This window comes from Cenococcum geophilum (genome assembly GCF_001692895.1).
Source record: "Cenococcum geophilum 1.58 unplaced genomic scaffold K441scaffold_6, whole genome shotgun sequence".
Classification (NCBI taxonomy): Eukaryota; Fungi; Ascomycota; class Dothideomycetes; order Gloniales; family Gloniaceae; genus Cenococcum; species Cenococcum geophilum.
This window is the reverse complement of record NW_027137564.1, coordinates 739,381-763,874: the sequence shown is the minus strand read 5'-3', so window position 1 is coordinate 763,874 and position 24,494 is coordinate 739,381. Positions and strand designations below refer to the sequence as shown.

The 24,494-nt window shown below is 33.5% G+C and overlaps 1 protein-coding gene across 1 annotated transcript; it reads right to left on the bottom strand.

The window, feature by feature from the left end:
• Positions 1–410: 410 nt before the first annotated feature.
• Positions 411–1,013, bottom strand: K441DRAFT_653769 (uncharacterized protein). The gene is made up of 2 exons (XM_067647580.1): positions 951–1,013; positions 411–896 (listed from the first exon to the last, which is right to left on the bottom strand). The coding sequence occupies exon 2, from the start codon at positions 673–675 to the stop codon at positions 508–510; it is 168 nt and encodes a 55-aa protein (XP_067508041.1). The 5' UTR covers positions 676–896; positions 951–1,013; the 3' UTR covers positions 411–507.
• Positions 1,014–24,494: the final 23,481 nt, after the last annotated feature.

Genomic DNA, 24,494 nt, shown 5'->3' with positions numbered 1-24,494 from the left:
ATTACGGCAATGTATATTTATACAAGGCTACCTATCTACAATTGCCGGCATTCTATTGCCAAAAGCCTCCTTAGCAGTAAGTACATTAGGTAGATTAGTAAGTTAAGCTTATATAGCTGTCCTTCTGCCTACAGGCCTAATAACCACTTGCTGACTTAAAGTCATAGCAGAAACCTAAGTCTCTAGCTCCTTCTCCTTAACTAAATATAAGGTAAAGTTTAAGGATAGAGACCTTAACGGCCAGCGCTTGTGCCACTCCTTAATTATGGCAAGAGCTTAATTCAGATCCTCGCTTAACCGAATATCTTAAGGGCAGCAGTTGGCTCGCCGGCCCTTCTTATAGGAGGCAATAGCTTGGAGCTGAGTAATCTTAAACTTCCGTGGTAATAGACGTTATACGGTTTCGTTCTGCCACAGATCTAGCTTAAAGTAGTATATATTTTTGGTATCAAATACAGCTAACTTTGTGCCAGGAAGAGACTTATTTTTACTACTTGTAACTACCTTCTAAACACTTATAAAGCGTGCAGGCGGCGGCAGCAACGGCAACAGCGGCGAGTCTACATCCTCATCTTCCACCTCTACAGGCTCCTTGGTATTCTCATCCTCGTCCTCATTAACCTTATCTGCAGATTTAGGCTCTACGGGCGTTGCCGGCGACGGAGACGGTGACATTAACGGCGACGGTGACGGTGACGGTAACGGTAACGGTACTAGTATTATCTTCTATCTCTTCTTCGCTACCTTCGCCTTCCTCTTTAACTTCTTCCTAGGCGGCTATAAGATAGCAGAAGAAGGCATAGATTAAGCCCGCTTTCGTTTGGGAGGCTTTGGAGTACGACCCGACGATCGAGTAGGCTGCTGTTGGGGCGCCATAAGACGCAACACCAAGATTTCTATATAATCGACTTAATTAGGTAACGCGCCAGCTTTAATATTTGGGCACTTACAATAGGTGGTTAACGTATTATAGGTGGTTAAAATTAAAAGAATTGCCCCTCATACAAATTTTGGTGGGGTGGGGTGCGGTTTTTTTTTCGCGTGCTAAGCGAGTTACCGATCTTTTGCAACAGACAGTAGCCAATATTACTTTTAGCCAAAAATAATAGACTTAGTTAAACGCTTTATAGACGCCTACTATAGTTATAAGCGCGCTAAGGCCTTTAATATAAAGTACTAAGGACTACTATACCCTTTACTAGTACCTATATAATAATAGGCAGATATCGCTATAGATTTCGTTATTAACCTACTACCCTATAAACGATATAGCCGTACCTATAAGAACATCCTTATAATAATATACCGACTTATAAAAGAGCGCTACTACGTCCTAACTAAAGGCGTAACTATTAGCGACGTTACTAACGCCTTTCTTTACGAAGTCTATTAACTATATAGGTTACCTAACTTAATTACGTCTAACTAAGGCATATAATTTAACTCTAATATATAGAGATAAATCTGCTAACTGTAACGGAACCTTATAGCAAGTACTACAATAGGCTTGTTAATAGGCTAGGTGTATAGGTAATGCAAATTAAAGTTAACAACGTAATAATAATTAGTGGAGTGGTTGCCTAATAGATTAACTCTAATTATATTCTAAGAATTACTATAAAGAAGGAACTATCTAGGTAGGGACTAAGGGTCCTTAAATATACAACTATACTCCTATAAAATCCTTCTTATACGTAATATATATATACTCTATTTACTCTATTATAGATTATATAGATTACACAGATTATATAAATCACCTTATATAACTTATACTACTATTCCTCGTTATATAGTTCTACCAGATTCGTCCTAAACCGTACTCTTATTAACTAACTAGCTTCTTCTAACTCTTCCCCTAGTAGTTATAACATTGTACTTAAAGCGTCCGTAACACTATCTCCCTTCTTTCTATCTTTATCTTTAAAGATTCCTAACATCTTTAAGTTATTTACTAGAAGTATAATATCCGTCTAATTAATTTAGTTAATATTATTATTTATTATACCTAAAGCAATTTCTTTCTCTTCTACAGCCCGTCGGTCTCATACCGTTACTATTATATTGTCTCTTAGTGAGATTATGCCATCTCTATATTCTTATTGTACAAAAGAGGGTCTAGTTTATATTATATTGGCAAGTCCTTCCTTCTAGCAACCCTCCTTATATTTAGAGTGCACTAAAGTAAATATTTATTCGTCTTATAATGTTCACTCTATTTCTAACGCTAAGTATATATATTTTATTATTCTTAGTAGTTATTAAGTTCCCTAAGTAATTTATTATAGGGTTTTATATTTAATCTACTACTATAAAGCTTAATAATAAGCTCTTAATCGCGCTAGTAGAACTTTGTTATTCTTATAATACAGAGTATAAGGCTGCTAATACTTAACAGCGGGCCCTTAACTCTCGTCTTGCTATATCTACTCGCTTAATTTATCTTAAGAAGGTTCGTAAGAAGGTCTGTTTTAAGAAGTAAAAACTTATAGAATAAGGTTTATAGGAACTTAATAATAAAAGGACGGACTTTTCGCTAATGGAGAAGGAAATAAGTCTAAGTAGCTTAGTAGCTGTTCCTCCTAGGTCCCCCTTAAGTAACTTATTCTTTTATAATCCTTCTTTATTAATACTACCTAACCTAATCTCTTTTAATACTCCTGTACCTTTCCTATAGCGGCTCCTAGGTAGTCTTATTATAGCTTATCTACTTTACTTTATACTACATTTTATTATTAACGTCTGTTTATATTAACTTAATAATATAAGGTAAGTCATATCCAGGGGCACGAAATACGTATAGTATCGTATGCTCTTTTAGATGGTAGTAACTGTCGATTCTATTAAGGTAGACTACGTAGTCTATATACTAACGCGCCTCCCCCTAATTAGTTAGCACCTAAGTAGTTGGTGCACCAAACACGCAACTACGTGTTTGGTATACTACGTGCTATAATTATACACTAGCGGCACTTAAAAATGACTTACTTGAATATAACCTCCGTAATCGCTTTAACAGAACCGTAAAATATAAAAGAAATATATAGGAAATCCCTCCCAAGGTGCCTTCTGGGCTGCCTTCCAAACGGTACTCTAAACTGGCCGTAAGTCCTATTTACGGTCCGTAAAATAAACCGAACGGCCTTTTAACGGGCCGTAAATAAACCATACGGCCTTCCGACGGGCCGTAAGTAGACCATAAGTGCTCTATTAGTCTCGTTCTACCCATTCTATAACCTTTAGATTAAGCTTATTTATGTTAATTAGGGGTTTTAGAGCTTAATACGGCTTTGCCTTAGTTATAGCGTCCACTAGGTTGTCTCCGCTACTAATCTATTTAACCTCCGTAATCTCACGTCGTTTATAGGCCTAACGTAAGTATATTAGGTTAACTATAAGCCTCTTCTCCTATATTATACCTAGTTTAACTAGGCAGTTATAAAGGGACTTTAAGTCGGTGTATAGGACTAAAGGTAATTACTCCAATTATAGGATCTTCTAGATTGTTAACTTGATTGCGGCTGCTATATTAAAGCCATAGGCTAGTATATATAGTTTAGAAGCTAGTACGCTACGGGTTACCTGTTTATATTTAATTAAAGATTAATATAGTATATTTGCGTCCTAATTACGGTCCATAAGTACAATTATAAAGCCAATTTATAATAATAGGTCTCTATTATTAGCGAAGGAGGCGTTTATAAATACTATTACGCTAAGGGAATTTAGGTCTAGTGGTATAAAAGTAAGTCCTCTTATTATATTGTTAATTTGCCACTAAATACGCTTATTAAGCTGCTTAATATTTTCCTCTTATAGATTTATTGCCTAGGCCGTAAAGGATAAATTATAGGTAGATTTAGGTTGGCAGACTATAGTAATATAGGCGCCTCTTACGCGTTAAGCGACGTATTAGTCCTTTATATTTACGGTTTTATAGGTTTCTTCGCGGGAGCTAGTAAGGTCCGTAGGCTTTACTATAATAAGCCTTAGGTTTTAAGCTTAGTGTTCCTAAGTTAGCTAGATTAGGTTGCCCTTTTATATAATTAAGCCTCCGTTAAACTTAATTGGAGTTTACTTAGTTAACTACTCTCGCGGTTTTACTAAGAACTTAGCTTCTTATAGTTTAGTCTCTTTAGTATCTACAAAGGTCCGGTCTGCTAAAAAGAGAGTATTATCTATTTAGAGTCTAATAATACTAAGGCTATTTAATAGGGTGTATAAAAGGTAGGGGTTATAGGTCGACTGCTCTATCCTAAGTTTATGGACGTAATGCTAGTAATATATCTTAAACTAGTGGTTTCTAGCTTTTGGTACTCCGTAAAGTAGTTTTATAACCTATAAAATTGTTCCTAGTTGCAAATTAAGCTTAAGGGGTAGTTGTATAAAGATATCTCTACTTAGGTAGGTATTAGACTGTATATAGGCTTACGAGATATCCTATAAGTAGAGGGCTATAGGTTTAGTTTGCTATAGTCTAGGCGTAAGTATAAGTATAATTTATTAACTAACCCGTTAAATTATAGGCAATTGTATAAGGACTAAGTCCTTTCCCTAGTTATTATAAGCTTATATAATAAGCCTTAATTTTTTAAAGGCTTTATTAGTACTAGGGTGCTTAATTTTGTTAATAAAGCGTAAGTTAAATATACGGACGCCTTACGGAACGTCTTTCTCTATTATAGCCGTAAAAATACCCTTTTTAAGTAATCCATTAATCTCCTTATGTTATAAGTCCGTAAAAAGTGTTTCCTATACTAAAACTAATATATCTGTAGGTAGAAGTTGCCTTACGGATGTACCTGCGGAGGTTAGGTAATTCTTTATTATGGGGTTCTTAGTTATAGGGTACTTTTAGGGACGTCCTTAACCGCGCTTTATAGCAGGTTTAATGGGTTTCTAAGGGACTTCTAAAGTAGGTAGGGGTGCTTCTAGTTTATCTAGTTTAGTAGGTGCTTCTAGTTTATCTGGTTTAGTAGGTGCTTCTAGTTTATCCAGTTTAACGGTATAGGTATTTTTGGACCGAAAGTAGGGTTTTACGGAGGTGCTTCTAAAGTTAGTTAGTCCGCTAGGAAGTTATATATAGTATATTTCGTCTTCTACAGCTAGTAGGCGATAAGGTCCAGTCTAGTTGCCGCTCTTACGCTATATAAGGACTTTAGAATTAAGTAAAAGGTTATAAACTAAGGTTATATTAGGTCCGTTACGGTAATATAGGGCGCTATTAACAGCTTGTTTGGCCCGTAATTTAACTATTTTAGCTATTACCTTCTGTATTATAGCTGCTTGTTCTATAATAAATAAAGTAGAAGGGCCTAGGTTACTTATCCTTAGGTAGGCTCCGTAAACTAAGAGGGTAGGTACTAGTCTGTTAGAGCTAGCGGTATCGTTAATGGCTTTTACAGCCATCTATAAAGCTAGTTCCTTTTAGATGTCCTTATACTTGTCCATAATAATCTAATAAGCTCTTTATAAAGCTGGAGTAAGCTTGCTTAATAAGTCCAACGGACTAGTACGCCTTAACTAGAACGGCTTTTATTAAAATAGCTATAGCCGTAGCATACTATTAGAATTCCTTGCTAATAAAGTTCCTACTAGTGGTGTGGGTGATGTACTTAGGTAGTCTAACGTATATATTAATTTAGTAGGTCTATAAAATATCCTAAGTATGTTTTATAAATATATTTTATAACTAACAGGCGGCTTAATAGTGGGTTGCCTCGTTAATTATATATAATATTGGGCTGCCGTTAATATACATAATGTTTATATATACTAAGTGGTTGAAATTAAGGTCTTTATAAAGAGTAAACTTAAATTAGCCTAGGGAACGTCCGTATTTCTAGTAGAAGGAGCAGTATTTAGTTAGGTGGTTAATTGCCTTCCTATTAACGTTGTTATATCTAGAGCGTTTAAGGACTCTATACAGCTCTTCAGCTAATAGGTAGCCAAAACGGCGATATAGGCGGTGGATTTCCGTACTAGTAAGGTAGCATAGGTTATAGTTAAAAGATTCCTAAATATAGGTCTGTAAAGTCTCTCCCTATATAAGGAATAGGTGTCCGAATTATTATATAATTAGTAGGGTAATATGCTTGCTTCCTAGGGCAGTTATAGGGCTAATTAGGGTATCTGTAATATTGTTATAGTAAACCTGTAACCTATCTATATCCGCGAGATAAAGTAGAAAAGGGGTATCCGCTTTTACTATGTGGAAGTTAACTAGGCTAATTAGGGTCTTAACTGCGACTAATTTAATTAATGCGGTTAAGCTAATGCCAAATTAGATATTTACGGCCTCAGTTTACGTAGTATTAATATCCGTATTGTTATTTGTGGTGGTCTTATATATAAGGTATTGTCCGTAACCTGTAGTAGACTTCTTAGAGGCACCTATATTAATTATAACGCTATAGAATTCTTTAGGGGTATAGCGTTCTGTGATAATATATGCAAATAGGTCCTGTTTATAGCCTATAATATCTATAACGGGTCTAACGGGTATGCTTATAGGCTAGTTTTTAGGTGTAATTAAGTGTATAAAGGAGCGGTCGGCTAATACGGTTATAATATTAAAGGCTTAGCCGTCTGTAAAAGGTCTAAAGGTAGTTAGGAATATCTTTAAGGTCTTCTATTCCTAAGTGTTTAAGTTAAAGTTAATTATAAGGGCTTCTATTAACTCGTTAAGAGACTTCTCTACTTCCTCTCCTTTATAGTCTAAGATAAACTAGTTAATCTAGCTATTAAGTCTCTTCTTAGACTTGTTATATTCTTCCTAGGTATACCTTATAAACTAATATCCTTCCTTACTATATATAAAGCACTTCTGGTTAGTTTATTTATAGGGGTATACTTTTATACGGGAGTTGTTATAGGGGTTATAGGTAGGACTTAGTCGGTGCGGGTACTGCTGGCGGTAGCGGCGGTCCGTAAAGTAGGTATCTAAGTTAGTTTATAGATTTTGCAAGTCCGTAATAAAGGCTTAAGTACTATCTAGCGGGTTTAAGACTTTGTATATTATAATAGAGGACCGTAAATCGTTAATAAGGCTAGTTAATATGTCTATAGGCTTACAATAGGCATATTTATAGGGCTCTACTTTTTAGTAGGCCGTAATAAGTTTGTTATATAGGAAGTTGTCTATTTAAAGCTTAATATTAAGGCTGTGCTATAGGTGCCGGAGGTCTTTAATATGGATTTACAGGTACTCTATAGTTAATTTTTTGGTATTTTTATTAATTACGGTCCATAACTTAATCGCATTCTATTGTATAAGGATATTACGCTTATATTCTAGCCCTTTAAAGTAGTTACATATAGCCTTATATAGCTTATTAAAGGGAACACTATAGGGGTTACTTTTGAGGTTAGTATAATAGTGGTTAAGGGCTAGGCCACGTAGTATAGTAGAGTAGGCTTAGCTAAACTTTTATTTAGGAATATTAGCCTTCTAATAGAGGTCCGTAAAGATAGTTAGTTTAAAGTTAAAGTTATCGTTTTTACCGCTATACTTAGATTTGTTGGTATAAAGCTTAGCTAGGTTAGCTAGTTCCTTACCATAGGTCTTTACTTAGGTAATTTATAGATCTATAACTTAAGCAACGGGAGGGTTTTAGTCCGTATTTTGGTTTACGGGGGTATTATAGTCCGTAACTTAAGTACTAGGTATACTTTAGCTAGTAAAATTAATTTTAAAGCTACTTAGGTCTGTAGGACAAATTTGGTTAAATGGGTTAGCTATAAGGCTAGAGATTTTATTAAGTTTAAAGGAGGCAAAGAGGTTGCTGGTTTTAATATAATCTAAGATCTGCTCTTTAGTCTATTCCGTTTGGTCTTCTTTATATATTATATTATATAAGGACTATATAATAGTAACTTGTTTATCCCTTTTAACCTATATACCTTAGTAACGTAAAAGGGTTTATAGGTTATAGATAGTAATAGGGTTGTAAGCCTTAAGAATAGCTTCTATAAAGTCCGTAAAGTCTTCCTTATATTGCTCCCACAGGTTGTTATTTATAAGCTTAAAATATCTATATTTAAGGATTTTGTATTTAATATAGTTGTTAACGTTAGTTATAGACGTAAGGTTAACTTCTTATCTCTATTTCTCTTAACCTTTATTAATCTACTTGCTTGTATTTGCTATACTATATAGTATAGTGCGTAGCGAGTAGTAGTAGCTTATAGTAGGTGTGGGAGGTTTTATAACAGTCCGTAAAATTAATTAATAGGTCCGTAATGGTTTGTAGGAGGGTAGGGGGTTCCGTAAAGGTCTTGTAACGGTCCGTAGAGGCAATTAATAGGTCTATAGTAGTTCGCAAAAGGGTAGGGGTTTCTATAAAGGTCTGTATTCACGTCTATAAACTTCTAGTAAACTGTACTAAGACTTAAATAAGTATATAGAGTTAGTAATAAGTTTGTAATTCCTAACTTCTAACCTTTTAGCAGGTCGTACTAGGATATAAATGGGTAGTTGCTGTCGTGTATGTCGCTTAGAGGTCAGTGCCACCTCGTGCACGGTCCTACCTCGTGCACACCGCCCAAACCCCACCAAAAAAAATTAAAATGCATCTTTTTCAAACGCTTATATTTTAATAACTATAATAGCTATTTATATAAAATTTTAAATATGGCTTATTAAGTAATAAATTAAGCTGTTTATAAATTTTTTTTTAAATTATACTTTATATAGCCTTTTCTATATATTTATATATTTTTATTAATAAATTTTATATATTATATTATATACTATATAGTTTTAACATTTTATTTTATAAATAGCTCAATTTATTACATAATAAGCTATATTAAAATTTTTATATAGATAGCTATTATAGTTGTTAAGATATAAGCGTTTGAAAAAGATGCATTTTAATTTTTTTGGTGGGGTTTGGGCGGTGTGCACGAGGTAGGACCGTGCACGAGGTGGCACTGACCTCTAGGGGGAGGTATCAAGTAATTGCTAATCTGTGCGCGCTTACTAATTAGTGTTTGTATTAACTTAATAATATAAGGTAAGTTATATCCAGGGGTACAAAATACGTATAGTATTGTATGCTCTTTTGGATAGTAGTAACTGTCGATTCTATTAAGGTAGACTACGTAGTCTATATACTAACGCGCCTCCCCCTAATTAGTTAGTACCTAAGTGGTTAGTGCACCAAATGTGTAACTACGCGTTTGGTATACCACGTGCTGTAATTATACAACGTCTTTATAACTAACAATCCTTAAAACTTGCTATTTATCCTCTCCTTGTCCTCTATATGTGTCTGTATTATAAATTAGTGGCTTAATATTCCTATATGCTGGCTTTAGCATCGCGATATACTATATAGGGTAGATTTTTATTCTAGCTAGTAGATTTAACTTAAACGTAACCGGTAAAATTCTTAATTTAATTTTAAAAGGTTCTAGTTTAACGTAGTCTAACTTCTTACTTAGTTATTAACTTTTAAAATTTTTGTATAGTAGCCACACTTTATTTCCCTCCTTAAGATCTGGTCCCTTAGATCTCTTAGCATTATAGTACCTTTTTATTCTCTATTATACTGTTTTTATTATTTCCGTAAGGTTCTTATAAAGATTTATTAACGTCTCCATTCTTTATTTAGCTATACTACTTATCTTCTTTACTTAATATAGTAATAGTGATATTCTTAGCTTATATCCGTAATTCGCCTTAAATAGTAATATGCCTATTCCCTTTTATGGTGTTATATTATATATAAACTACATAATTAGTAATAACAATACCTAATTATTCTATGCGTAATTAATATAGTATCTTAGATACTGTTCTAGTATTTAATTTAATCTTTCCGTTTAACCGTCTGTTTATAGATAATATTCGGTAAACGTTACTACTCTAACTCCTTATTCCGCTAAGAATACCTCCTAAAATACTACTATAAATCTTAGATCTCTATCTAATATAATCTTACTTAGTACTCTATATTTTATAAATACTTCCTTAATATAGATTTTAGCGACATCTTCTGCTAATATTTCTTCTATATATGCTATAAAGTATCCCCACTTTATAAGCTTATCTACTATTACTAAAATTATATTATAATCTTGTCCAGTAATAGGGTCTCTTAACTTTAGTAATTTAATAATAAAGTTCTATAATATAACCTCCTACAGTCTTTCTAGTATTTTAATAAGTTGTAGCCCTCTATACGGCTTATGCCTTATTAATTTATTCCTTTAGCAATCTAAATATTCTTTTATTACTTTTTGCGCTAGGCTTTAGATTCTATTAATAATATACTTCTTTTAGAGTCTTAACACTAAGCCCATAGCTCTATTATATCCTTAAGTTATTCCCTTATAGAAATCTTCTATAAAGTGTTCCGCTATACTCTTTAGGATATACTTTGCCTCTCTATACTTATACAATGTTTCTTCTCCTAAATATTCTAACTATTCTTCTAGCTATACTTTAAAAATCCTTTATACCTAAAAGCTTTTTAGTAACTTATAAACTTTTTCTAGTTCTTTTTAAATTACTATAATTTTTTAAATAATTATACCTAATTAGTCTATCTATATCTTTTTATAGTAAAGCCCCCAATAGCTTTTTATTGTTTTATAGTTTAGCCTTTTAACTTAAAGCATCTGCCTATATATTGTCTGTACCCTTAGTATACTAAATCTTAAAATAATATTCTATAAGTATCTCTACCTCTCTAACCTATCTTTAGTTAAGTTCCTTTATTATTAAAAATCCTATTAGGTTCTTATAATCTATCTTAATTATAAATAGTTTTTCTGTACCTTATAAGAATACTCTCCATTCCTTTAATACTATAATTATACTTAATAACTCCTTGTTATAGATGTTATAGTTTAACTCTAGTAGTATTATTTTTCAACTATAATATACCACTAGGTACTATTCGTCTTAATATTTCTATATAAAGTACGCCCCTAGTATAAAGTCTAATGCATTTATTTCTATAACCGTTCTTAGTTTTAGTTAATAGATTTTAAAAACTGGCTCCTAGGTAAACAACTCTTCAACTTTCTTAAATAATTTTTACTATTCCTCTCCCCATACCTATAGTTCTTCTTTCTTTATTAGTCGCGTAAATGGTTTAATATCCCTTAACTATTATACTATAAACCTCCTATAGTAATTATAGAACCCTAAAAACGATCTTAGCTATATAAAGTTCTCTAGTTCTTTCTAATTTATTATAGCTTTAATCCTTCTTAAATCTATATTAAGTTAGCTTGGTTTAATAATAAATCTAATAAAATTAGTCTTCCTAGTAAAGAACTCGCATTTTTTTAATTGCTACTAGTATCTGTTCTTCTTATAGTCTCTTTAAGACCTATTTAATATATTCTCCATACTCCTCCTTAGTTATTAAGTAGATAATAATAATATTAAAATATACTATAATAAATTTATCTAAGTATTCTCCTAATATATTATTAATACGCTTCTAAAACGTTACTAGTGCGTTTATAAGCCCGAATTATATAACTAATAGTTTATATAGTCCTTCCTTTGACCTAAAGGCTACTTTCTATTTATTGCCTTCTTTAATCCTAATCTAATAGTACGCCTATCTTAGATCTATCTTTATAAAGATTTATACATTACCTATCCTATCTTAAATTTCGCTAATTAAGGGTAAAGGATATCTATCCTTCTTAGTAATGCTGTTTAACTATCTATAGTTAATACACAGCCTTAGTTTACTATTTTTCTTTAGTACAAACAGTACTAGATAGCCCGCTAATAACTATAATGGTCTAATATATCCCTTTTATAAGTTTTCTTAAATAAACTCTTTTAATGCTCTACCTTCTTCTTTAGTAAGCTTATAGATTAGAAAGAACCTTAAACTTATTTCTAGTTTTAATTTTATCTTATAATCCTATGCTATATACTTTAATAGCTTCTTAATTTTTAGTAATTATAGTTTCTTACCATACTTATGATATCTCTTTAGTATATAGCTTAATCCTTTTTCTATTTCCTCGTAAGTTGCTCCTACTTAGTACTATACTATCTTAGCTTATTATCGTATCTTGCGTCGTTAAGTATCTCTAATATTAACTTAACCTATAATCCAATTAATCCTTAGATTATATTTCTGTAACTAAGGCATTCCTAATACTGCCTTATTATTCCCTAATAGTAATATATTAAAAGATATCTTAATTTATCTCCCTTTAATAGTTAGCTAAATAGGTCCTATTTTAAGATTAATAATGCCTCCTCTATAGGCTATTAGATCTCCTAAAATTATTACTAATAGGTAAGGGTGCTCCTTTTTCCTATATAGTAACCCCACCCTTTTAACCGCTACTAGTAAGATATAGTTCCTTATTACTCCACTATCTATTAATACTTTAAACTGTTAATCTTACCACTTAACTTATAAATTTAGGTATTGCCCTTAAATTCTTTTAAGGGTCTAAGGCTCTACTACTAGTTCCCTCTAGTTTTATAGGCCTCTACTTTTCCTAATTATTGGCTACTTAATCCTATTTATACTTAGTCCACTTTTAGCTAATACTTAGTTTACTTTTTATCTTTAATATACTATAAATATATATTCTCTAGGCATTCCCACTACTATTATTTATTTAGGCATTCTTCCGTAAGGAATCTTCCTAGCTAAAATATTAAGTCCCCTTAGCTTTATACTTCTACTAAGTACTAACTATATTTCGCCTTATCCGGTGCCTAATATATCCTTACTAGGTATTTTTAGTTCTTGTTTTTAGGTACTTTATATATATTATACATATTATCTATATATATAATCTATACTAACGTGTAATATGCTTAATATCTTAGGTTAACTTTTAGCTTATCTTTATCCTTAAGTTTAAACCTTTTTTATATTAATTTAAGCGTTATAACTTTATTCGCAGGTACTAAGATTTACCTTTTGCTTCTCTAGTCCTCTAATTACTCCTTTAGATCCTTTAATATAACTTATAGCCTTTTCTATAATTAGGTAGTCTTAGATAACTTTTTTATTTAGCTATATATAGAAATCTTCCTACTTGTCGTTATATTGTTATCTATACTACTTTTAGTACAGCCCCTTAAGTATATACAGCTTATCCATAAGAAAGTATTTTCTTATTACTGCGTCGTAATAGCCTTTTATATATCGTTCCTTAAACCTAGTTAGAATCCCTAAATCCTCTTCTTATTCTAGTTTAGTAGGCCACTTAGCTCTTAGTATGCCTATTCTAGGCCTATTAATAATTCTTTATATAGGTGCTCTGTCCCTTATACGGCCTAGTATACTAGATCTCTTATCTAGTTTCTAGTTTTACTATAAGGTAATCCTTACTCTAAATTCCTCTATAGTTTCTTTCTTTTCGCGTCTTATAAGTGGATTTTTAAAGTTCTCTTACTTCTTAATCTTGTTAATAGTCCTTATTTATATATTAAAATCTTAGTCCTATAGGATTCTTAATCCTAAGCTTACTTCTATCTTAAGCTCTACTCCTACTTTAGTTTAACTAGGCTTAGGTATTCTTATCTCGTCTTAAGAGTCTTAAATCTTACTTATTTCTTCTTAAGAGTCTTATACCTACGGGAAACTCTATCCTAAGCTTATTTATATATTTTTAAACTAAGTTATTACCCTACTCTATTAGTTTTCATCTATTATAGGTCCTTAGGTATGCCTTATCTTATTTTAAGAATCTTAGTTATCTCTTATCTCATCTTAAGAATCTTAAGCCTTTAGTCTTTTGCCTTTATTAAGCGATAAATTAGCACTAGCAGTTATCTACTTACTTAATCTTTATAAGATACTCTTCCTTTCGTCTTATAAAGCAATAGATGCCGTATCTAATAGTGTTATAATTCCCGTTACTAAACCTTACTTTATAGCGGTCTTAGTCTCTACTTCTAATATAACTTCTTTAAGGTTTATATACTTCTAGTAAGCTGCCCTTATTACCTTATTATCTATAAATGTTTCGCCTATATTAAACTTATTATCTTTAATGTCCGATCTACGTAATAGTTTATTAGTTCCCCTATATCCTAAGGATTTTAGCTCCTATAGCTAATAGCTTATACCGTACTTAGCGTCCTTATAAATTTAGTATATATTATTATAATAAAACGCGAAACTTCTAATTAAACATTCTTTTATTCCTCGCAGTATACTATTATCCCTCTATATATATATGTCTTCTACTAATCTAGTTCCCTTTATTATATAGTAACTCTAACTATCTTTATAATCCCTTATAAAGTAACCTTATTTTCCATAATTTATATAAGCTCCGTCTTTAAACTACTAACTTTACTATAGAGTCCGCCTAAACATTTTCTACTACTAAGATCCCTAGTTTAGCCACTACTCCTTAGTCCTATAATCACTAGATCCTTAACCTCTAGGTTTTTATAGTTTTTTACTCTATCTCTTATAGGCTTCTTTAGTACTACTTAGGTCTATTAGCTCTACACCATACTATAGTTTTTAATTTAGCTTTAGTTATTATATACTTTACACCTTATATAACTATAGAACTCTATCCTAGCCTTTCTTAGCCTATTCCCTTTAGTAGATCCAATTATTAATTTTAATCGCTTAATCTATTAATTCCCGTAGGGTATTCGTATCTTCTATTAAGATAATCGCATCCTAGACTTTAGCCTTAAGTCCCTACTTATACTATACCATAAGCGCCTTATTATTCTACTTAACTTATATAGCTAACGTCTAGAACTGCGTTATATACTTAATTACTAAGGTTTATTACATAATGTCTTAGAGTTTTCTTTCTACCGTAGTTACTGCCTCTAGGTCTCTAAATATTTATATAAGCCGCTCTATAAACCCTTCCTAACTTAAGAATATAAACTATACCTCCTAGTTAGTAGTTATTATTCCATTTACTTATATTTCTATAAGGTAAGGCTTAAACTACTTAAGTGCCCTTCTTAATAGGAATAATCCCGTATATATTATTTAATTTATAGGTGTTAGCAGCTTTGCTCCTTCTTATATAATGTCACAGTACGTGCAGACTGTCAAGGTACGATGTACGAGGTGATTGTATATGATTGACAAACGATGTCGTGTGAGGATCTATGTAGGAGGTGAGGCGGTATATATACACGTTGCTCAGGGGTCAGGTCTGTGCTCGTGTTATAACAACACTGAGTTATAATAACGTGTCAGGTCAGTGCCGTGACATATAACCTTAAAGTATATTTATATAAGGAATCATTTAAGCTTTAATCTTTCTCCTAAAAATCTCTTAATTAATAATAACTTAATCTTTACTACTCCTATTCCGTTAATCCTATTTTCTAGCGTTATATTATTTTCCATTAATTAGTTAACTATTTCTTGTAATTATCTAACTATTATAGGTTGCTGTAAGTTAGTATCTGCTATATTAGTGTCGCCTCCTAACCTTAAAGTAGTTACCGTCGTTAATGGCGTTGTAGTGGCTGCTTTTGGTGGCATGTTATTTAACTTTCTGTATTTAATACCGTAACTAGGTAGTAATTATATAACGGAACCTTATAGCAAGTACTACGATAGGCTTATTAATAGGCTAGGTGTATAGGTAATGCAAATTAAAGTTAACAACGTAATAATAACTAGTGGAGTAGTTGCCTAATAGATTAACTTTAATTATATTCTAAGAATTACTATAAGGAAGGAACTATCTAGGTAGGGACTAAGGGTTCTTAAATACACAACCGTACTCCTATAAAATCCTTCTTATATATAATATACATATGCTCTATTTACTCTATTATAGATTATATAGATTATATAGATTACACAAATCACCTTATATAACTTATACTACTATTCCTCGTTATATAGTTCTACCAGATCCGTCCTAGACCGTGCTTTTATTAACCAACTAGCTTCTTCCAACTCTTCCCCTAGTAGTCGTAACATCGTACTTAAAGCGTCCGTAATACTAACGCCTTAGTATCTCTATTAAAATATCTATATCCTTTTACTATAAAACTACTAGATGCTAATACCAGTATAAAAGCGTACCTACAATAGGTAGTCGCCTATAGTTAAAATAACTAGGTAGATTACCTCCTATTAGGTAAATTTGCAGTAAATAACTACGTCTTAACCACTACAGAACTTACCCTATTCTTTGCGAATAAGGGTTATTACCCCTAATCTAGTATAGAGCTACTAGAACCTATTAATAAAAAACTACTATATAGAAAACGCCTTAAGATGCTACTTACTAACTAGTATATAAACTATATAAAAAATCTACTTAACTACTACAAGGGATAAATGGCCTAGGCTTAAGTAAAGTAGGCCTACTTTGCTAACTATTATAGAACGCCACTACCGGAGATACATGTTGGCGACTAGGTATAGCTAAATATACATAATATCTTTATATAGAGGCCTATAAAGTTACTTAATTATAAAAACCTTAGCCTCTATCTAATTAAATAAGTTATTAATAGGGGAACTATATATAAGCTAGAACTCCTACCTACCTTAACTACCTGTGGAATATAGCCTATATTTTACCTATAGCTACTACACCTTTATTAGCCTAACCCTTTACTAGGGCAGATATAGCCTAAACCCCTATTAGTATTAATTTAAAACAAGAATAAAGATAAAAACTATAAGGAGTAGACCGTTAAATAAATTATTAACTCTAAATACTTTAGTAAAGGTAGAGGATAACGGTTTTACTACAGAGCTATATATATAGGATTTAATATAAATTAGCCAGAATGGCAACTATAGAAAGACTTTAAAAATGCAAAGGATCTAATTAGCAACCTTTACTATACAAACCTATAGAAACTAGGCCTAAGTAAAGATTTTATATCTAATCCTCTATAAAAGCCCTTATAGAGTTAAACCGTTATACATTACTACGTAAGGGCAAATTACCATTAAATTACCGTTAGATTGTAGTAAAGTGCGATTATATAACTAGAATATTATTAAGATATCTAAGAACTTTAACTGGTGGTTAAAGTTATCTAATTAGTTAGATTCTTAAATGCTAAGCCTTATTATATAATATTGTTTTAAGCCTTTAGCAATACCCCCATTTCTTCTTTTTTATACCTTAAGTAACGTACTCCACAAGCGAGCTGTCCACCCAAGCGAGCTGTCCACCTCACCCAAAAAAAGTGACACGTTAGCTTTTAACCACCATGCCTCAACCACATAACGCGCAATCAGTCTATACTGAAGGGAGGATATCCCTAGCTATCTTAGCAATCGACAAAAATCAATTTCAAAGCGAGCGACGCGCCGCAGCAACGTATAACGCCCCTAGAAGCACGCTTAGGCTTTGACGCACTGGAATAACTATACGACGCGATTATAAGCCTAATTTAAAAAAGCTCACCAAGCCTGAGGAATCAGTTATTATTCAACACATACTCGACCTAGATTCGCGAGGGTTTACGCCTAAACTAAGCGCTGTAAGAAATATGGCCGATAAACTACTTGCTGAGCGCGCTACTGGCCAGGTCGGCAAAAACTGGCCAGAGAACTTTGTTAAAAGAACCCCTGAGCTTAAAACACAATTTAATTAAAAGTACGATCGCTAGAGAGCTTTATGCGAGGATCCAGAGGTTATTAGGGCGTGGTTTAGGCTCGTACATAATACAATTCAGAAGTACGGCATTGCTAAGGATGATATCCACAACTTTGACGAATCCGGCTTCTAGATGGGCGTTATTTCAACGGAAGTAGTTGTTACAGGCTCTGAGAGACGCAATCGGCCAAAAGCTATACAACCAGGCAATCGCGAATGGGCTACAATAATTCAGAGTATTAATGCTCACGGCTGGGCAATTCTATCGTTCATCATCCTTACAGGCAAGTACCACCTCTCTACCTAGTACGAGGGCAACAATATACCGCCAGACTGGGCTATATCAGTAAGCGAGAATGGCTGGACGACAAATGAGCTTAGTATTAAGTGGTTAAAGCACTTTAATAAGCACACGAAGGATCGTACAGTAGGCGCTCGTCGCCTACTAATTCTTAACAGCCATGAGAGCCATAACTTGCAAGGATTTAAGGATCTTTGCGAAGAGAATAATATTATTACGCTTTGCATACCGCCACATTCCTTACACCTACTTCAGCCGCTTAATATGGGCTGCTTTGAGCCATTAAAGAAGGCGTATAGGCGACAAATTGAGAATCTAGCACATAACCACATCAACCATATTACGAAGCTAGAGTTCCTACTAGCCTTTAAAGCAGCCTTTTATAATTCAATTACGAAGAATAATATTTATGCAGGCTTTCAAGGCGCAGGTCTAGTACCGTACGACCCAGATACATTACTATCAAAGCTTAATATTAAGCTTCGGACGCCAACCCCTCCTACTACGGAGGAAGCTCAATGGGAGTCAAAAACACCAAGCAATGCTGCTGAACTAGGGTCTTAAATAACTCTAATTCGCGATCGGATTTAAAAGCATTAAGAGAGTTTACCTACATCGATTATCCAGTCACTTAATTGCCTTGCTAAAGGTGCTGAGATAATAATATATTTAGCTGTATTATTACGCAATAAAGTCACAAACCTTTAGAAGGCAAATAAGGCTACAGTAAAGCGTAAACAGCGCAAAAAAAAGCGAATTTAGAAGTAAGGGACCTTAATAAAGGCAGAGGGCACTAATATAATTGCTCAAAAGGACAGTAATGAGCAACTTGAGGGCGAAACGCGTTAAAGTAGGACGCGCTTAGGTGGGAACGCGAAGCAGCAAAATCGCTATGGGCGCTGCAATAAACTAGGACACAATGCTCGTATATATCAAAAAGATAAAAATAATACTATATAATATTGTATAATACTACAAGTTACTATATCTTCTTGCGTTATAAAGTTATTCTTGTTCAAAGTTGTAGAAAGTTGGTGAGGTGGACAGCTCGCTTGGGTGGACAGCTCGCTTATAAAGTACGTTATCCCTTTTATATATATATAGTAACTATAGCGTCACCGAAGCTCCGCCTCTATAGAAGGGGGGGTAGTATTATAGAACCCTACCGCAGGGGCCTCTATAGGAGAGCCCCGTGCTCTTATATACACCTCACGTATAGCTTATATTAGCTACGCGTAGGTATATTACCTCCTTACGCCCTTAACCCTTACGATTAATCGCGTAACACCTTGTAGACTCCTTAAATACATACGCTCTATAGCTACTACCTCCGTCCCGTAACACCTAAGTATTTAATCGCAAGTATCTTTATTTAGTATAGGTAGGCGATTACTTAATAAGCTGCGGGGTTGTATAGGGGTAAGAGGTTTTGTAGGAATTCTAATAGCCTACTTAAAGCTTAAGCTGTATTAGGTTTTGTAATATAAGTTATATAAAGAAGTAATTTAATCATACTCTAGTAGACGTAGATGTCTTAATTTAAAGCTTCCTCCGGGTTTAGTAGGAGCCTATTAGTGCTTATAGGTATACTAACTAAGCGTATATTAGTTAAATAAAAGTTATTAATAATCTTCTTAATATAGGAGTTTTAATAGTAAATCCATCTGGATACTTAATATAGACTATTTCGTTAATTAAGCTATTTATAAACGCGTTAATAGCATCGCCCTACTAAACGTCTAAATTAAATATAGTAATAACTACTATAAGAGCCCTAAAGACCTTAGCTGCTAAAGTTGCCATATACGTGTTCTTATAATTAACTTTTATAGATCGCCTTTTATATAGAGTTATACTTTAAACTTCGTTAGATATCTATTAGTGTCCGTTTTATAAGTAAATCTCTAGGTTATAGATACTGTTTTAACTAATAAAGTCTTATCTACAACCGTTTAGGTCTATATATTCTTTTATAGTAGTAATAAGGAACTCTTCCCTGTAATAGTGTCTTGTAAGCTCCTTCTAGTTCTTAGGTAGAGGTAGTATCTTATTATAATAGATTTTCCTATAATATTTTAGGCCTACGTAAAAGGCTACCTAAAGTGCTTTAAAGCTATCTACTTCCTTAAGGTAAGTTAAATAAGCTATATATTGTTTAGGTAGCCTCTTTAATTATCTATATTTTATAATATTATTTTCCTTAACGTGTTATGGCTTGTACAAATACCTCTAAACCAAAGCTTGTAGAATGCTGTATTATGAAGATACTAAGCTAAAGAGAAGGAAAAGGGGTCGCTAGGACCGATGTAAATAAATATATAGGGTGAGCCGCTAAGGCGCTAGCTTTAGGCGGGCTAATCGCAAGTTAGCAGAATATGGCAGAATTTGGCAGGTAACGTGCGGTAGCGCCGTTACATTACCCCCCTCTTTAAAAGAAAGCCTGCCCTTAGGCTTAGTTAGAAATAGGGTAGTACTAGGCTTATAAACGTAGGATTATAAAAATATAAGATAAGGAGATAAAGGGGACACGAGTACGCCCAGACTAAGTATAAAGGGCGATTGTGGGCTAAGTGGAAGCACTAGGCTAGAAAGAGTAGCCGCTAAAAGTCTTAGCACGGATCTGACTAATCAGACAACTTTAACCGGCGGTTGAAGTTCCTTAACATCTAAAATTTTACGGTACTGGCAGAAAACGGTAGAATATAGCAGAATTTGGCAGATAGCTATATTAGGGCTTTGGGGCGTTTTTGTCCCTATGTTCTTCTGGTAACTTATCGTTTTTATTATGCTAGCATTCTATCTATTTATCTAGGTACTTTAGGGGTCTAGGCGTATTAGGGTATTGGTTATAGAATTCTTTAAGCTTCTGGGGGTAGCCTATAAAGTTCCATATAGGGTACCAGGTTAGGTTAGAATTGTAGCCCTTTTATTAGATACGGTATTTTAGTGTTCCCCATACTATCTTATAGGCTAGTATTTTATTAACCTCCCATTTATTATTACTGTTTACTTAAACTAGTAGGGGAGGCTCGTTTTTTTGTCTAGGTAATAGGTCGTTTATAGCTTTCCGTAACTTATTTAGTGAGAAGATAGGGTAAACCCTAATTAAATCTGGGAGCTTTATTTTGTATAAGTTGCCTATCTTTTTAAGAACCTTATATAGTCCTGCCATCTAGTAGTCCAGCTTATAGCTAGGTTGTTTGGTTTTTTAATTCCTTGTTATAACCTAGACTATATCGCTAGGGGCAAAATCGGGCTCTTAATGGTGTTTGTTCGCTTGCTGTTCTATTAACCTTTAAGCTTTTTCTAGGTTCTCGCGGGCTACTATCTAGGCTTCCTCCAATTGTTTGGCGTACTGTTAGGCCTTAGCGTAGGATAGCTTCTCTTATATAGTCTAGGGTTCCTCTAGCCTTTTCTAGTTAAAGCTTATATGGGGTAAGTATCCTATTTTTAGCTAAATTGGGGCAAACCCTGTAGAGTTATAGGGTAGGGTTACTTGCGCGTAGTCCATTAAGGGTAGTAGTTTAGACCAGTTATCCTAGAAATAGTTAATAAAGGGCCTAAGCCTCTAGTCCAGGTACTGATTTACAATCTCTGTCTAACCGTCTATCTGGGGGTAATAAGCTATAGAAAGCTTTAGCTTAATGCCTAGGATCTAGGTAAACTTATTCCAGAAGGCCGATATAAACTATGGCCCGTAATTAGATATAATAGTATTTAGTAGTCCGTAGATTTAGTAGATATAATGGACAAATAGCCAGGCTGCCTCTTTGGCATTAATATTCTTATAATAGGGAATTAAAAACGGGCGTTTACTAAAGCGGTTAACTATAACTATAACTATATTATATCCGTCACGGTCCCTAAGTAGCTTATAAAAGTCTATAGAAATATACTACTAAGGGCGCTTTAGTATTGGGAGTGGCTTAAGTAGTCCTGGGGTCTTATCCTATAGGATTATAGCTCTCTAGTAGTCTTCGCAGTTCCATATATATTAATTAATATTCGCAGCTATTCTTGGCTAGTAGTAGCGGTAGTTAATAATTTTACGGGTCTTATTCTTGCTAGGGTATGCCGTAGAGACTTAGTAATAAGCTTTGCGGATTAGTTTAGTCCGTAGATTGTTAATATTAGGGACTATAAGCCGCTCCTAGTATAGGAGTAATCCTTCCTTCGTCTTAAAATTGGGGTCTCCTTTTATGGCTTATTTATAAAGGGCCCTTAGGGCGTCAGCCGTGTGGTTTATAGTTAGGAGGCGGTTAATTAGCCCTATTAGCTTATTTAAGGACTTCTTTATTAGTGTTAGCTCGTTTTACTAGGAGTCTAGCTCCTTAAGGATCCGCGGGTCGAGCTGTTTTGGATAGAGGAGGGCGCGTGTCTAATATTGGGTCTTTAGCTTATCCTAGGGTCCTATATCTTATTCTCTTTGGGTTAGGGTATTAGCCTTAGAGTTTTACTTACTAAAATAATATATAATCGTAAAGAAGAATTAGGAGAGTATTTCAGCCCACCGGGCTTATTATTTAGTAAGTTACTTTATAGTTATAAAGTACTCTAGGGCTTTGTAATCTGTATATATCTTAATCCTAAAGTTTATACCTTTAAGCTCTACGCGCTATTAGGAGAGTAATTAAATAATAGCTAGTATTTATTTATTGTGTACTTTATAGTTATACTTAGCCAGGTCTATTATCTTTAAGAAGAAAGCTATAGGGTACTATTTACTGTTTAGATATAACTGTGATAGGATTCCCGCTATAACCCTATTAGAGGCGTCCGTTTTTAGCATTAATTTAAGGTCTGGGTTATAGTAATAAAGGATTAGGGAAGAGATAAGCCGATTCTTTATCTTTTCGAAGGCTTTTATACATCTATTATTAAAGACAAAAGGCGTGTCCTTCCTAGTTAGTCGTATAAGAGGTTTTGCTATAATTCTATAGTTATAAATAAACCGGTAGTAGAAGTTATAAAAGCTAAGGAAGGATTAGATTCCTTTTACTATATAAGGGGGCTTTTAGTTACGGATTGCCTTTACCTTCTTAGGGTTAACCTTAATTTCTTTTATAGTCATAATGAACCTAAGGTATTTTGTATATTTTACCCTAAACTCGTATTTCTTAATATTAACTTATAAGCCCGCGTTCCGTAGTCTCTCTAGGACCTTCTTAATATAAACTTAATGCTTAAGTTTGTTGTCTAAGTATATAAGAATGTCGTCTAGGTATACCGTGTAGAATTTGTTAAAGTAATTAAAAAGAACGTTATTTATATACCTTTAGTACATAGCCAGTCCGTTTATTAGTCTAAAAGGAAGAACTTTATATTTATAGGAACTATAACGGGTACGGAACGTTATTAAATCTTTAGATATAGGGTTTATCCTAATTTGGTAGAAAGCTTAGCGGATATTAAGTTTAGTAAAGATCTTTACCTAGCTTAAATATATAAGGGTCTCGTTAATTAAAGAAATAGGATACCGGTCCTTTTAAGTAATGGCGTTTAACTTTTAATAGTCGATACAAAAATAAAGGCCTTTATTAGGCTTTTTTACGAATAGGATAGGGGAAGTAAAAGGGGCTTGACTTAGCTCAATAAACCCTTTATCCGGGTTATTAATTAAGTACTACTTTATTACTTTTAGCTTATCCGTTAATTAATGGTAGAGGGGACTATAGCCTAGCGAGTTATTAGCTTCTAATTGAATCTTATAATTATATATCCGATAGGGGGGTAACTTATTTAAGGCCGCCTTTAAGAATGCATCCTTATAGGCTATATAAATGGTAGAAAGGAGGCGTTTAACTAGTTCCTTATTAGTTTCCTTAGTTGGCCTTTCCTCTCTATTATTAATAATTTGGTTAATTTTATATAGGCTTATTATAAAGACCTTATTGTCCTTCTAGTATATATTAAAGTAGAACGCTACCGCGCTAATTGCGGTAATGTTTATGGTAGGGGGGTTGCCTAATAATAGGGGCGTATGTAACTTTAGGGACTTTTAGGGTACTAGCGTTTTTATTACTCCTTTTAGCTCCTATTGCATCTTTTAGAGGTTATCCCTTATATTCTATTAATACGTTCTTTTTTATACCGGTTAAATCTATATAATTTAGACGTCGTCTATATTACTATCTATCCTGCTTCTATATGTAGAGTCCTCTTTAAACATAGCGCTTTAGGAGAGTATCTTTATTAGTACGGAGTTCTTTCTAGCTTTGCGGCGGGCGTTTTTTTAGGTAAAGGCTAGGTTATAGGCCCGGACATCCTACTAGTAGGTAGGGTTAGCCCTTACGGCTAGTGTCTTATAGTTAGTTCGGATCTCCCTAATAAAGGAGGGCAACCTTGGACTATCCTCTGGCCAGATAAACTGTCTTTATTATATATTTAACTAAATATTAAAATAGGATATCTATTTTTGTCTGAGGATTATATTGTAGAACCCTAGGTCTAGGATGCAAAAGGGGATACTATATTAGCTTTGTCCGTTAAAAGTAATATATAACTTTAAGACGTAGGTAACGGGCTAACCGGCTTAGCCGTTATAGCCTTTTACCTAAATAGGCTTCTCTAGTCGGATGGCTTCTATATTTAGAAACTTGGCAATATTATTTACATAGGTAGTATTTAT

Bases quoted from the DNA above. Each gene is read 5' to 3' on its own strand.
- K441DRAFT_653769 (XM_067647580.1), bottom strand. From the start codon at position 675: ATGTCACCGTCTCCGTCGCCGGCAACGCCCGTAGAGCCTAAATCTGCA.